The sequence below is a fragment of the Leptopilina heterotoma genome, unplaced genomic scaffold (genome assembly GCF_015476425.1).
Source record: "Leptopilina heterotoma isolate Lh14 unplaced genomic scaffold, ASM1547642v1 Lhet_14, whole genome shotgun sequence".
In the NCBI taxonomy this organism is placed as follows: Eukaryota; Metazoa; Arthropoda; class Insecta; order Hymenoptera; family Figitidae; genus Leptopilina; species Leptopilina heterotoma.
In genome coordinates, this window is record NW_025110859.1 from 2,494,965 (window position 1) to 2,508,535 (window position 13,571).

The 13,571-nt window shown below is 24.4% G+C and overlaps 1 protein-coding gene across 8 annotated transcripts in view; it reads left to right on the forward strand.

The window, feature by feature from the left end:
* Window positions 1-13,571, forward strand: part of LOC122497972 (inositol 1,4,5-trisphosphate receptor) — a 59,867-nt gene that overhangs the window by 13,841 nt on the left and 32,455 nt on the right. For all 8 annotated transcript variants that reach the window (XM_043605421.1, XM_043605418.1, XM_043605419.1 and 5 more), the window contains exons 3-10: window positions 3,062-3,132; window positions 3,310-3,425; window positions 5,667-5,753; window positions 5,993-6,487; window positions 10,787-10,925; window positions 11,394-11,602; window positions 11,791-12,117; window positions 12,259-12,405. In XM_043605421.1, coding sequence (XP_043461356.1) covers window positions 3,062-3,132; window positions 3,310-3,425; window positions 5,667-5,753; window positions 5,993-6,487; window positions 10,787-10,925; window positions 11,394-11,602; window positions 11,791-12,117; window positions 12,259-12,405 — 1,591 coding nt within the window. The remainder of the gene's footprint in view (window positions 1-3,061; window positions 3,133-3,309; window positions 3,426-5,666; window positions 5,754-5,992; window positions 6,488-10,786; window positions 10,926-11,393; window positions 11,603-11,790; window positions 12,118-12,258; window positions 12,406-13,571) is intronic.

Genomic DNA, 13,571 nt, shown 5'->3' on the forward strand with positions numbered 1-13,571 from the left:
TAATTTTTTACTAGAATTCATAAATTCTTTCTTTAATTTTTCACAATTATTCAATTATTTTCCTTAGCAATAAAATTTTTCACGAGAATTTAATTATTTAAAAAGAATTAAATGAAACTCTTTACAAAAATTCAATTATTTCAATAAATAATAAATTTTTTCACGAGAATTTAATTATTTAAAAAAAAATTAAATTAAATTCTTCGCAAAAATTCAATTATTTTCATAAATAATAAAATTCTCTCAGAAATTCTTTTTTTTACAAAATTGACAAATTCTTTCTTTAATTCTTCACAATTATTCAATTATTTTCATGAATAATAAAATTTTTCACGAGAATTCAATTATTTAAAAAATTTAAATAAAATTCTTTGCAAAAATTCAATTATTTTCATAAATAATATAATTCTTTTCAAAAACTGAATTATTTTTTACAAAAATTGAGAATTCCTTCATAAGAATTAAATTTTGAGAAACATTCAATTATTCAATATATATTAATTATTTTTGTATTTAAATAGTTGAATTTCAGTTGAACTTTCTAATAAGAATTGCTTTAAAAACGAATTTCAGTTGAATAAAGTAAATCAGGAAACAGCCAGGAAAATATTGAATCAAATTTTTGTGAATCGACTAAAACCATTTTTTTTCCTTAAAATTAATTTTCGACAGCTACTTTTTTTACTACTTTTTTTAGTATTAAATCTACTTTTTGATACTTTTTTAAAATTAATTTTTGAGTGTGAATCCTGTAATTGAGGCTCCTGATCTTAAAAGGGCACTTTTACCATTTAAAATCAATGCTGAAAGTTCCCTTTTAAGCTCTGGAGCCTCAATTAGCAAATTAATATTGATAATTAGCAGATTTAATATTAATAATAAGTAGATTATGTAAATATTAATAAGAATACAATAATTATATTAATAATATAATTAATAAATTAAATATTTATTTTGCTTATAATAATTTAATTTTTTAAAAAAATTTACAGTGAAGATTTTTTCTCTCGAATATTTTTTTTGTCAAGTTGACGAAATTTCGCTTTCTAACGGGTCGAAAGGTTAATAAGTATGTGAATAATTAAAATGTTGACTGGCATATATAAGAAAAGTAATCTAGTTTTTTCATATTTGCAGAAGACCACGCTTGAATTGCTTTCTTCCGCCCTACTTCCGGTGCCTTATGAGTGTGATGATGTTCCTCTCTTTAGCCACGATCACTTACTGCTCCAGTGAAACGATGCGGCTAGAAATAACAATATCGGCTTTTTTACCTTTCAAGCTTCTAAAGCTCTCTTTCCGATCTTGTTTTTTTCTTTTTTTAATTACACCGTGTCTCTTTCCTTGGGCTAATTCTTCTTTCCGCTCGTAATATTGCCCGAATAATTTTCTCTTTTTTTCATTCTCTCTTTTGCTTTGTTTTCACATTTTTCTTTTTTATTTATTTATTTATTGTAAATTTGAAATTGGATTGTGAGGGGAAAGAGAATATTTGGAATTTTATTGTTTGGCTGTGGCATTCAAATGTAGATTTCGTTTCGAATGGGTGTTATTTCGGTTTATCATTGCAGCCAAGATGTGCGACCTACCTCAAATATCGATCCGTGCGTTCGTTCCACCCCCTCATTCCCAACCCACTTTTCATCCCATGGACCAGAACTGCATCTGAAGGAATGATTTAGATGTGCCGTCTCTGACATTTAGGAATAAATCCAAATGTTTTTTTTTTTACTTTTTTCGGTATTTGCATATTTTTGAATTTAAATTAAATTGGAAATTTTTTTCCATTCCCTCTGGTATTTTAAGACAAATTTCTATTTATCTTAATTTGATTCTCAATTTTTCGAATTTCAATTTTGCAGAGTTTAATTTTAGATTCAATTTTCCAGAATTTAATTTTATATTAATTTTTGACGAATTTAATTTTAGATTCAATTTCGCAAAATTTAATTTTAGCTTCAATTTTCCAGAATTCAATTTCACGTTATATTAAACTTTGCAGAATTTAATTTTATATTAATTTTTGCCGAATTTAATTTTAAATTAGATTTTTCAGAATTTAATTTTAGATTCAATTTTCAGGGTGGCCAAATGTTAGTAAAGTCAGGGAAATGTCAGGAAAAAAATTTTTCGTCTGGGAAATTTATAAAATTGTTTTTTTTTCCGATTTATTTTCAAAAATTGCAACTTTCTCAACTCTTTTTCCAAATATTTTGCTACAAAATATATTTTTTAGTATTAAATGTAACTCATTTCGATTTTTTCAGTGCGAACAATAACTATAAACAAATCGTTCAAAAATTATTTTTGAATCATTTTTCTATTTAAATTTTCGAAATATACATTTGAAAAGATTTTGAATAAATGAAATTTTGTAAAATTTAATATTGAAAATAATGAATTTTTTTCTAGTATTTTGTTAGAATTTTTGAAAATCAACTTTTGAAAAATTTTAATTGCAAATTTTCAAAATAATTGAATTATCAAAAATTTTAATGAAAAATCTTTGAACGTAAATTTAAAAATGAAAGTTAATGAAAATTAGCTTTTAATTTTTTAAAATTCAGTATTTTCCGTACTTTCAATTACATATTTCCGATAATTCAAGTAAATACAAAAAATAATTACATTTTAGAATGAAACTTGTGAACACCCTAATTTTACATTACATTTGTCAGAATTTAATTCTATATTAATTTTTGTCGAATTTAACTTTACACTTGATTTTTCAGAATTTAATTTTAGATCAAATTTACCAGAATTTAATTCGATATTAATTTTTGTCGAAGTTTTATTACATTCGATTTTTTAAACTTTAAATTCAGTTTAAAAGTTCAAAAAATTAATTTTGCAATAAATTTTACAGAATTTAATATATTTCTATTAATTTTTGTCGAGTTTTATTTAACATGAAATTTTTCAGAATTTAATGTTTCATTAAAGTTTTCATAATTTAATTTCAACATTAAATTTTAGAATTTAATTTTTTCGGATTTGATAAAAATGGAATTGCAGAAATTTTTGTTATAAAAAGAAAATAATTTATAACTTTTGTTTACAGATTAGTAGATGACAGATGTGTCGTATGTCCGGAAGCTGGAGATTTATCAAATCCTCCAAAAAAATTTCGAGGTAGGAAAATAAAAATAAAATGGATTTGAAGAATTTGGAAATTTACAGAATATAAAAAATATCTTCGAATTGGAATTATATATATTCATATATAATTTCAATTTGCAGAATTTTTTTTTTTTTTTAAACGAAAGTTTACGGAAAATTATTTAATTTTTTCTATTCTCCTTTTTTTAGATTGTCTCTTCAAAATATGTCCTATGAATCGGTATTCGGCTCAAAAACAATTTTGGAAAGCTGCAAAACAAAGTGCAAGTTCAAGTACAGATGCTGTTTTACTCAAGAGACTTCACGTGAGTTTTCGAATAATTTAAATGTAAAATTTTATTTTAATGGTAAATGATAATTTATATGTTATGTATATAAACATAATTTTATTTTAATCGAAAATAATAATTGATTTTTCCTTTAATCGAAAATGATAATTGATTTTTATTTTAATCGAAAATAATTGTTTTTATTTTAATCGAAAATAAGCCTAGATATTGATTTTTATTTTAATCGAAAATAAGTATTGATTTATTTTTCAATTATTATTGTTACAATCATGGTTGCCACAGGTCAGGGAAATCAGGGAATTCAGGGAAAAGTCAGGGAAAGTAAAATTTGTCAGGGAAGTCAGGGAAAAGTCAGGGATTTTTATTTAAGTAACTGGAAAAAATTGAATTTTGGAGAAGTTACAAATGATTGCAGAAATTCAATTATTTTCAAAAGTAATAAAATTCTTCGCAAAAATTCAATTATGTTCAAAAATTAAAAAAAATTCTCGTCAAAATTCAATTATCTTTAAAAATAATAAAATTCTTCTCCAAATTTCAATTTTTTTTCAAAAATTGTAATAAAATTCTTTGCAAAATTTCAATTATTTTCAAAAAATTTTTCTCAATTCAATGATTTCCAATATCTACAGTTTTAATAAAATTTTTCAAAAGAATTCAATTATTTAAAAAAAAAATTTGGATAAAATTCTAAGAAAACTTTGCAATAATTCAATTATTTTCATAAATAATAAAATTCATCATAGAATTTCAATTAATTTTTAATACAATTCTAATTGAATTCCTCGAAAAATTTAATTATTCTTGAAAATTTTATTGAAATTTCTCAAAAAAATTCAAGTTTGTTGATAAAATTCTTTATGATAATTTAGTTTCGAAAAACATTCATTTATTCAATAAATTATTTATTTTTGTATTTAAATAATTGAATTCTTGTAGAATTTTCCAATAAAAATTGATTTTAAAATGAATATTAGTTAAAATTTTAGATAATAATTGAATATTAAAAGCATTATAGCATGAATTTTTAAAAATACATAATTGAATTCTTTCGAAGAATTTTAACAAAATTTTTGAAAATAGTTACATTTTTCGAAGAATTTACTTAAAATTGTATTAAAAATAATTGAAATCCTGTGAAGAATTTTATTAATTTATGAAAGTAATTGAATTCTTGCAGTGAATTTTTTCAACTTTTTTTTTAAATAATTGAAATATTGTAAAGAATTATTATTTATGAAAATAATTGAATTCCTGCATCGAATTTTATTACATTTTTTTAAATAATTGAATTCTTTTGAGAACTTTTATTAAAAAAGTAGATTGTGAAAATATTTGAATTTCAACGAAGAATTTCATTATATTCGTGAAATGTAATTAAATTCTTACAAAAAATTTAAGAGAATAATTCCATTTTTCTAGGAATTTACTTTAAATTGTATTATAAATAATCGAAATCCTCAGAAAAATGTTATAATTTAAGAAAATAATGGAATTCTTACAACGAATTTTATCAATTTTTTTTAAATAATTGAATTCATGTGAAAAATTGTATTACTTGTAAAAATAATTGAATTTATGCAACGAATTTTATCACATTTGATTTAAATAATTATATTCTTTTAAAAACTTGTATTAAAAATTTAAATTTTGAAAATTTTTGAATTTCAGCGAAGAATTTCATTATTTGTGAAATGAACCTAATTTAATTCTTGCAAAAAATTTTTGAAGATAATTTTATTTTTCGAGAAATTTATTTAGAATTATATTAAAAACAATTGAAACCATGTGAAGAATTTTATTATTTATGAAAATAATTGAATTCTTGCAACGAATTTTATTATAATTTTTGTAAATAATTTAATTTTTTTTTGAAAAATTTTATGGAAATTAAAATTTTTATAAAACATGAAGATATTCTTATAAGTGGTTTAATTTTAAAAATGTTTGAATTTGAATGTTTTGAAGAATTTTAATTCCTATGGAAAAATAATAATTAAATACTTTTTTAAAAATTTAGTTATTGATGTTTGCGAATAATTTTACGATTTAAGAAATTCGTAAGTAAATGTAATAGAATGTTTTTTTGAGTATCTAATAATTTTTAGAGTGAATCAGAATATTCTTTATGGTCAGGGAAAAAGTGAAAATTTTGTCTGGAAATCAGGGAAAAGTCAGGGAAAAATAAAATTAAATATTTGTGGCAACCCTGTACAAGAAAGAAAGTTTGTGCTAATTTTTATTTTTCTATTTTAGCATGCGGCCGAAATAGAGAAAAAGCAGAACGAAAGTGAAAACAAGAAACTTTTGGGCACTGTTGTCTCGTATGGAAACGTCGTCCAAGTAAGAAAATCCTTGAAACAAATTTAGTTATCGTATTTTTTTATTTCAATTTAATTTTTCCCATTTTACTTATTTTATTTACTTTATTTTTCATTCATTTTTTTATTTGATCCATAAGATTGTTTTTAATAATTATTTATTATTTATATATTTAATTGATTAAATTATTATTCAAGTTTTTTATTTAGCATTAACTCGAAGGGAAAAAAGAAGGAAAAGAAAAAACTTTTTTGTTTCAGCTCCTGCATCTGAAATCGAATAAATTTCTGACAGTGAATAAACGATTGCCAGCGCTATTAGAGAAAAATGCAATGCGCGTTTATTTGGATGCAAATGGAAACGAGGGTTCATGGCTCTATATAATGCCATTTTATAAACTGCGAAGCGATGGCGATAGTGTTGTGGTGGGTGATAAGGTAATTATGGAACCTGTGAACGCCGGTCGTCAGGGTTTACATGTTGCTGCTAATTATGAATTGAGCGACAATCCCGGTTGCAAGGAAGTTAATGTTGTTAATTCATCGACATCATGGAAAGTCACATTATTCATGGAGCACAGAGAAAATCAGGAGGAAATATTAAAAGGTGGCGATGTCGTTCGTCTTTTTCACGCTGAACAGGAGAAATTTCTCACCATGGACGAGTACAAGAAGAAGCATCACGTTTTTCTTAGAACAACCGGTAGGACATCGGCCACTGCAGCGACAAGCAGTAAGGCCCTTTGGGAGGTCGAGGTAATTGATAAATTGCAATTTATTTCACTTTTATTCTTAAGCAGATCAAATTTATCGTTACATCTTTATTTATTAATTATTAATTAGCAAATGCTACTCACGGGACGTGATATTCAATTTATTATTATTATGCAAATTACAAAATTTTTTATTTTCAAATATGGAATTTTGAATAATTTCAGATTCAAATTTTTAAAAATTCAATTATTAACTAATTTACTAATTAATTATTCTTGTTAATTAATTAATTAAATAATAAAAATTTCACAGGAATTCTATATTATTTACAAAATCTTTATAAATTTCTTCGCAATAATTAAATTATTTACCATAAATAATCAATTTTTTTTAAAAGAGATTCAACTATTTTCATAAATAATAAAACTCATCGCAGAGTTTCAATTATTTTTAATACAATTTTAAAGGAATTTCTGAAAAAATATAATTATTCTTAAAAATTTTATTAAAATTCATTAAAGAAATTTAATTTTTTGATAGAATTAAATTATTTTCAAAAATTTTAATGAAATTCTTTTTAACAATTCAATTTTTTTTCAAAATAATTTTAATAAAAATTCTGCGTAGAAATTTAATTCAATTATTTTCAAAAGTAATAAAATTCTTCGCAGTATTTCAATTATGGTCTATAGTTTCAAAATTTCAATTACCATTATAAATAATAAAATTTTTCTCCAAATTTAATTATTTTTAAAAATTTTAATAAAATTCTTGGCAAAATTTCAATTATTTTCAAAAAGTTTTTTCAATTCAATCAAATTTTTTTACAGAGATTCAATTATTTTCAATACAATTTTAATCTAATTTCTCGAAAAATGAAATTATTCTTTAAAATGTTATAATTGTTCAATATAATTTGGAGAATTTTAGAGAAATAACAAATGATTGCAGAAATTCAATGTTAATAATGTTAATAATATTTTTCAAAAAAAAATTAAATTTTTTTCTAAAATTTTAATAAATCCTTGGAAACTATTCAATTATATTTATAAATAGTAAAATTCATTGCAAAAATTCAATTATTTTCAAAAAAAAATTGCACGAAACAATCCACTTTTTTCTTAATTCGTTATACAATTTTCCAAAAGAATTCAATTATTTTCTAAAATTTTAATAAAATTCAATAATTAAATGTTCAATTTCAATTATGTATTAACAAACAAGATTATTTTAAAAACTTAAATAAATTGTCCGTAAAATTCAATTATTTTCAAAATTTTTAATTACAATTATTAAAGAAACTCCATTATTTAATACAAAATTCCAAGAAATTCTTTAAAAAAGAATTTAATTAGAATTTTTAAAAATTTTAATAAATTTTTTCGCGAGAATTTAATTATTTTCCTATGTAATAAAATTCTTCGAAGGAATTCTATTATTATCAAATGTTTTGATAAAATTCTTTGCAACAATTTTATGGTTTTTAATACATTAATTTTAAAATTGAAAATATTTAAAAAGAAAAATATTTAAAAAGTTAAGAAACAAAAACCAAACAACAACTTCAAACGTTCAGATTACCGGAATACAATGATTATTAATATAGATTACTAATTAATTATTTTTTTGTATTTTTTTTGTTTTTGTCTTTTTTCGTATTTCTTGTTTTCTTATATTAATTTTTTCGTATTTTGTTGTTCTTATATTTTTTGTATTTTGTTCTTATATATTTTTTATTGCTCTTGAATCTTTGTCTTTTTTTGGCCATTTCTTCGTATTTTGTTGTTTTTACATTTTTTGTATTACTTCCTCATAGAGGAAGTATTGTAATAATACCGAAATTTTTCGAATTCGATTTTTTGACATATCTTTATGTTATTTGACCTCAGGAGTTCAAAAATGACATTTTTAAAAAATGTCATTCCGTATGTGTGTGTGTATGTGTGTGTAAACATCACATTTTCATAAATATCTCGAAATCATGAAGAGCTTTGAGATGCATGAATATTCCCCATATGACAAGTAACCGAACTGTCATTTAACCGAAATGCATATAACCGACCTGTCATGCAACAGAATTGTCATTTGACCGACCCGTCATGTAACCGAATTGTCATTTAACCGACCTGTCATTTAACCGACCCGTCATGTAACCGAATTGTCATTTGACCGACCCGTCATGTAACCGAATTGTCATTTAACCGACCTGTCATTTAACCGACCCGTCATGTAACCGAATTGTCATTTGACCGACCCGTCATGTAACCGAATTGTCATTTAACCGACCTGTCATTTAACCGACCCGTCATGTAACCGAATTGTCATTTGACCGACCCGTCATTTATCCGACCTGTCATGTAACAGAATTGTCATTTAACCGATTCGCCATTTAATAGAACTATCTTGTAACAACCCCTTTCATAGAAATTTGTATGAATTTCTTTGAATTACTGTAAATTTCCAAGAAATAGGTTGTTACGAAACACTTCTGTTACATGACGGGTCGGTCAAATGACAATTCTGTTACATGGCAGGTCGGTCAAATGACAAGTCGGTTAAATGACGGGTCGGATAAATGACAATTCTCAGGGTTGCTACAGAACCTGGAAAACCTGGAAAACCTGGAAAAGTCAGGGATTTTTTAAAAAAAGGTCTGGAATACCTGGAAATGTCATTAAAATTTGAAATGCCTGGAATTTTTTAAAAATAAAATAAATATTTTTGTTCAAGTAGGTTAATTTAAATTATGTTAATCGTAATATGAAATAATATTACACATGTAAATGTCCTGGAAAAATAAAAAATCTGTCCTGGAATGTCCTGGAATTTTAAGTCATATTTTCAGTAGACACCCTGTCTGTGCTTTAATAATCAAATAGCGATAATCTAACGTGAATATTTTTATAATACAGAAAAATTCTAATTTATTATTATTAGGCCAATTTTTCTTCAAAAATTGCTCTAATTTATAATGTTCAAAAGGTGACCTGAAAATTTATCAGATTTGGTACTGGAGAACCTGGAAAAGTCATGGAAATTTAAAAACAGACTTCTGTAGCAACCCTGATTCTGTTACATGACAGGTCGGTTAAATGACAATTCGGTTACATGACGGGTCGGTCCAATGGCAAGTCGGTTAAATGACGGGTCGGTCAAATGACAATTCTGTTACATGACAGGTCGGTTACATGCATTTCGGTTAAATGACAGTTCTGTTACTTGTCATTTGGGAAATATTCATGCGTCTCAAGAGCTTTTGGGTTGAATTTTTTTTTAAATTGTAGATCTCACCTGCGGACATAAAATGAGAGTACTTTGAGATAGATTAATAAAGTTTAACTAAATTTTTTTTGGATTTTTAATTTTGCAAAAAAACGTTTTTTGCCCATAACTTTAAAAAAATGTTAGGACACCTATAAATGTTTTTCCATAATTTTGTAGAGTTTTTTTAGACGCATCTTTTGAGCTCTAATTAAACATTTTTCGTCCATATTAACCGGAGATATTAAACTTTTAAAAATTAAAAATTTTGGAAAATAAGACTTTTTTGAAAATTTTGTTGAAAAATGTAGAAGTAATCTTAAAATTATCGTTACCGACTTGTAGAGCATTAAAAAACGCTTCGATTGACCTATTTTGGAACCTAATTCGATAATAAATTTCTAAATTATTGGTATTTTAAAATCCAAAAATTGTGAAAAATGACATTTTCTCAACTTTTTTGTTTGAAAACTTTTGTTTAACTATTAAACTATTATAACTATATTGTAGAGTATTTAAAAATACATTGATTGACCCAAGATTCAATCACTTTTACCATATTTATAAAAAGTTATTCATATATATTATTTTCCTATTACTATTATTATCTCTATGTGGAAGTAAAGTGTTCATGAAATGAGCACCAAAATTATAAAAAAAATATACAACTTGGCAGCGGTTTTTTGTTTTTATTTTCTCTTGTATTTTGCTCGCATTTCATATTTGTCTTCTTCGCATTCTGTTGTTCTTATGTCTTTTGTATTTTGTTTTCATATGTATTTTATTCTGTTATTTTTATATATTTATTTTTTGTATTTGATTCTTCTTGTACCTTTGTCTTTTTTTGTCCATTTCTTCATATTTTATTGTTTTTATATTTTTTTAAATATTTTGTTTTTTTTATTTTTTGCACTTTGTTTTTTTCCCTTCTTGTTTTTATATTCTTTTGTATTTTGTTTTTATATATTTTTTGTTTGCATTTTGATTTTGTATTTATTTTTTTGCATTTCTCGTATTAATTTTTGGCCTTTTTGAATTTTGCTTTTTTGATTTATTTACACGATTCTCGCTGTTTTTCAGGTGGTCCAACACGATCCATGCCGAGGCGGTGCGGGTCATTGGAATTCACTGTTTAGGTTCAAACATTTAGCAACGGGTCAGTATCTCGCAGCGGAAATTGATACGGACGAACCTGTTGAAACTACGAAAGGAAAAAGAGGTGATTATTTTAGCGGAAGCGATATTATTTTTCACTAAAACGGAAATTAGTAGAAAATCCTGTCACTTTATGTTAATAATAATACAAATACTTTTATTTTTTTTAATTTACGTAAATAATTACGATTTTTTTTATTCAATCATAAAAATTAAGTTAAAATGGTTTTATTTTTTAAATATTCATTATTGCTATTTTTTACTATTTTTATTTCTATTATTATTTTTTATTTATTTTTTTGGATTTCTATTTTTATAATTGTTTTTTATTTCTATTACTGCTTTTTATTTATATAATTACCTTTTATTTCTATTATTGCTTTTTATTTAACTATTTTTGCTTTTTATTTCTATTGTATTTTTTACAACTTTTTATTTTTATAATTGCTTTTTTTAATACTTTCTCTATTTATGTTTTGATTTCTTGAAAATGTAGAAGAAAATAAATCGATTTAATTTTTTTTGCCAATAGATCCTGGGCCAGTGTACAGATTAGTTTCAGTTCCACACAGCAATGAAATTAGTTCTCTGTTCGAATTAGATCCCACGACATTAACAAGGGGTGATAGTTTAGTGCCTCAGTCATCATTTGTAAGACTGCACCACATTTGTACAAATACTTGGGTACATTCGACGAGTGTACCGATAGATAAAGACGATGAGAAGCCCGTAATGTCCAAGGTTCGTATTTTTTATTTTTTTTCACAGAAAAGTTAATTATTCAATTCACTTCATTTATTTTCAATAAATTAGTGAAAAATTAAATTTTCTGCAATGTATGATTATTAACGATAAAGTATTTGTTTAAAAAATGGTAATTAATTATTTAAATTTAAATTATTATTATTTTGATTCGAAATTAATTACAGGTGGGCTGTGCGATGAGTAAAGAGGACAAGGAGGCATTTGCACTGAGATCCGTCTCGCCGGTTGAAGTTCGCGATTTGGATTTTGCGAATGACGCGTGTAAAGTGTTGGCATCGATTAGTAGTAAATTGGAAAAGGGAACAATTTCGCACAATGAAAGACGATCGGTTACGAGTTTATTGCAAGACATTGTTTATTTTATAGCCGGATTAGAAAATGAGCAAAATAAGTCTGAAGCTCTTGATCTGACTGTCACGAATACTGTTAGAGATAGACAAAAATTACTCCGCGAACAATATATCCTTGGACAATTATTCAAAATTCTTCAGGTAATTGCGCTAATTTTATTAATATAAATTAATTATTAATTATTATTTTTAGTTGGATGGATATTTATATTATTTTCTATGGAAAATATTTTTTTTTTTATATAAAATTAAAGAATAAAATTTCATTGTAATTTTTTTTAGGCGCCTTTTCTGGAATCGGCGGAAGGTGAGGGACCATTTCTTAGGATAGAGGAACTCAATGATCCAAGGCATGCTCCTTACAAATACATGTTTCGATTGTGCTATCGAATACTCAGACTCTCGCAGCAGGATTACCGAAAAAATCAGGTATAATTTGAAAAAAAAATGAAAAAAAGATTCTTTATTCTTAACTTTATTATAAATAGATTGCTGATTATTATAATTTTACTAGACAAACTATTCGCGTGGGAATGTTGTATTGCATTGCTTATTCTTAACAATTTGAAGTGATTTTAATTTATATAATTTTTAAAGAAATAATAATTATTACACACGGAAAAGAAGTTTCATTTGAAACAACGATAAGTTTCTCTAGAATAGCGAAAGCAACTGAAAAATTTCGCTAATACAGTGAAATTTGTAGTTTTTCCAGGTGAATATTTTTTTCCGTGCATAACGAAAAAAAGAATTAAATTGACATCAGATTTTCTAAATTCAAAGTAACGAATTCAACTTTACCAAATTAACTCCAAAAATCACTGAATCTGATAAATTAGAAGAAAGTCAAACAAACGGAGGCTCTATTTCGAATTTCTAAAATTTTACGTCAATTCGTAATTAGAAACGAATTTCAAGAGAATCGGATAAATTTTGTTAAATTACTATTATTTCGCAAAAATTGGTACATATTTCATACTTTTATTCTCCAAATAATTTTAAAATTAAAAATAATCATGATTACGAAAATTTTAATTATTCTAAAAAATTAAAAAATAATTATACATTCAGCTTTTTAAACAAAGAATTCCGTATCTTTTAAAACTAAAATAAATGCAACAAATTAAATTAATTGAAAAATGATAAAGTCAAGGTTGCCACGCAACCTGGAAACCTTGAAAACCTGGAAAAGTCAGGGAATTTTTATCAGAATCCTGGAAAATTATTGTTTTTTAAAGTTATTGTGCTTATTCTTGAAATCTAATTTCACTCAAATATTTCAAAATTAATTCAATTTTAAAAGAGTCACGTTTACAATTTTCATAAATAGATAAACTTCAAAATTTTTTAATTTGAAATTTTGGAAATTTTTAATTTTGAATGAATGAAATAAAAATTTCGCAGGAATTCTATTATTTACAAATTTTCTATAAATTTCTTCGTATTTCAATTATTTTCATAAAAAATAACATTTTTTACCGAAAATTCAATTATATTCATAAATAATAAAATTCTATAGGGTAAGTGCGGGTATAGTCGGACAGTACTAGTAGTCGGACACTTTCGTGTTTTTTGGCAAATAAATAATAATGCAT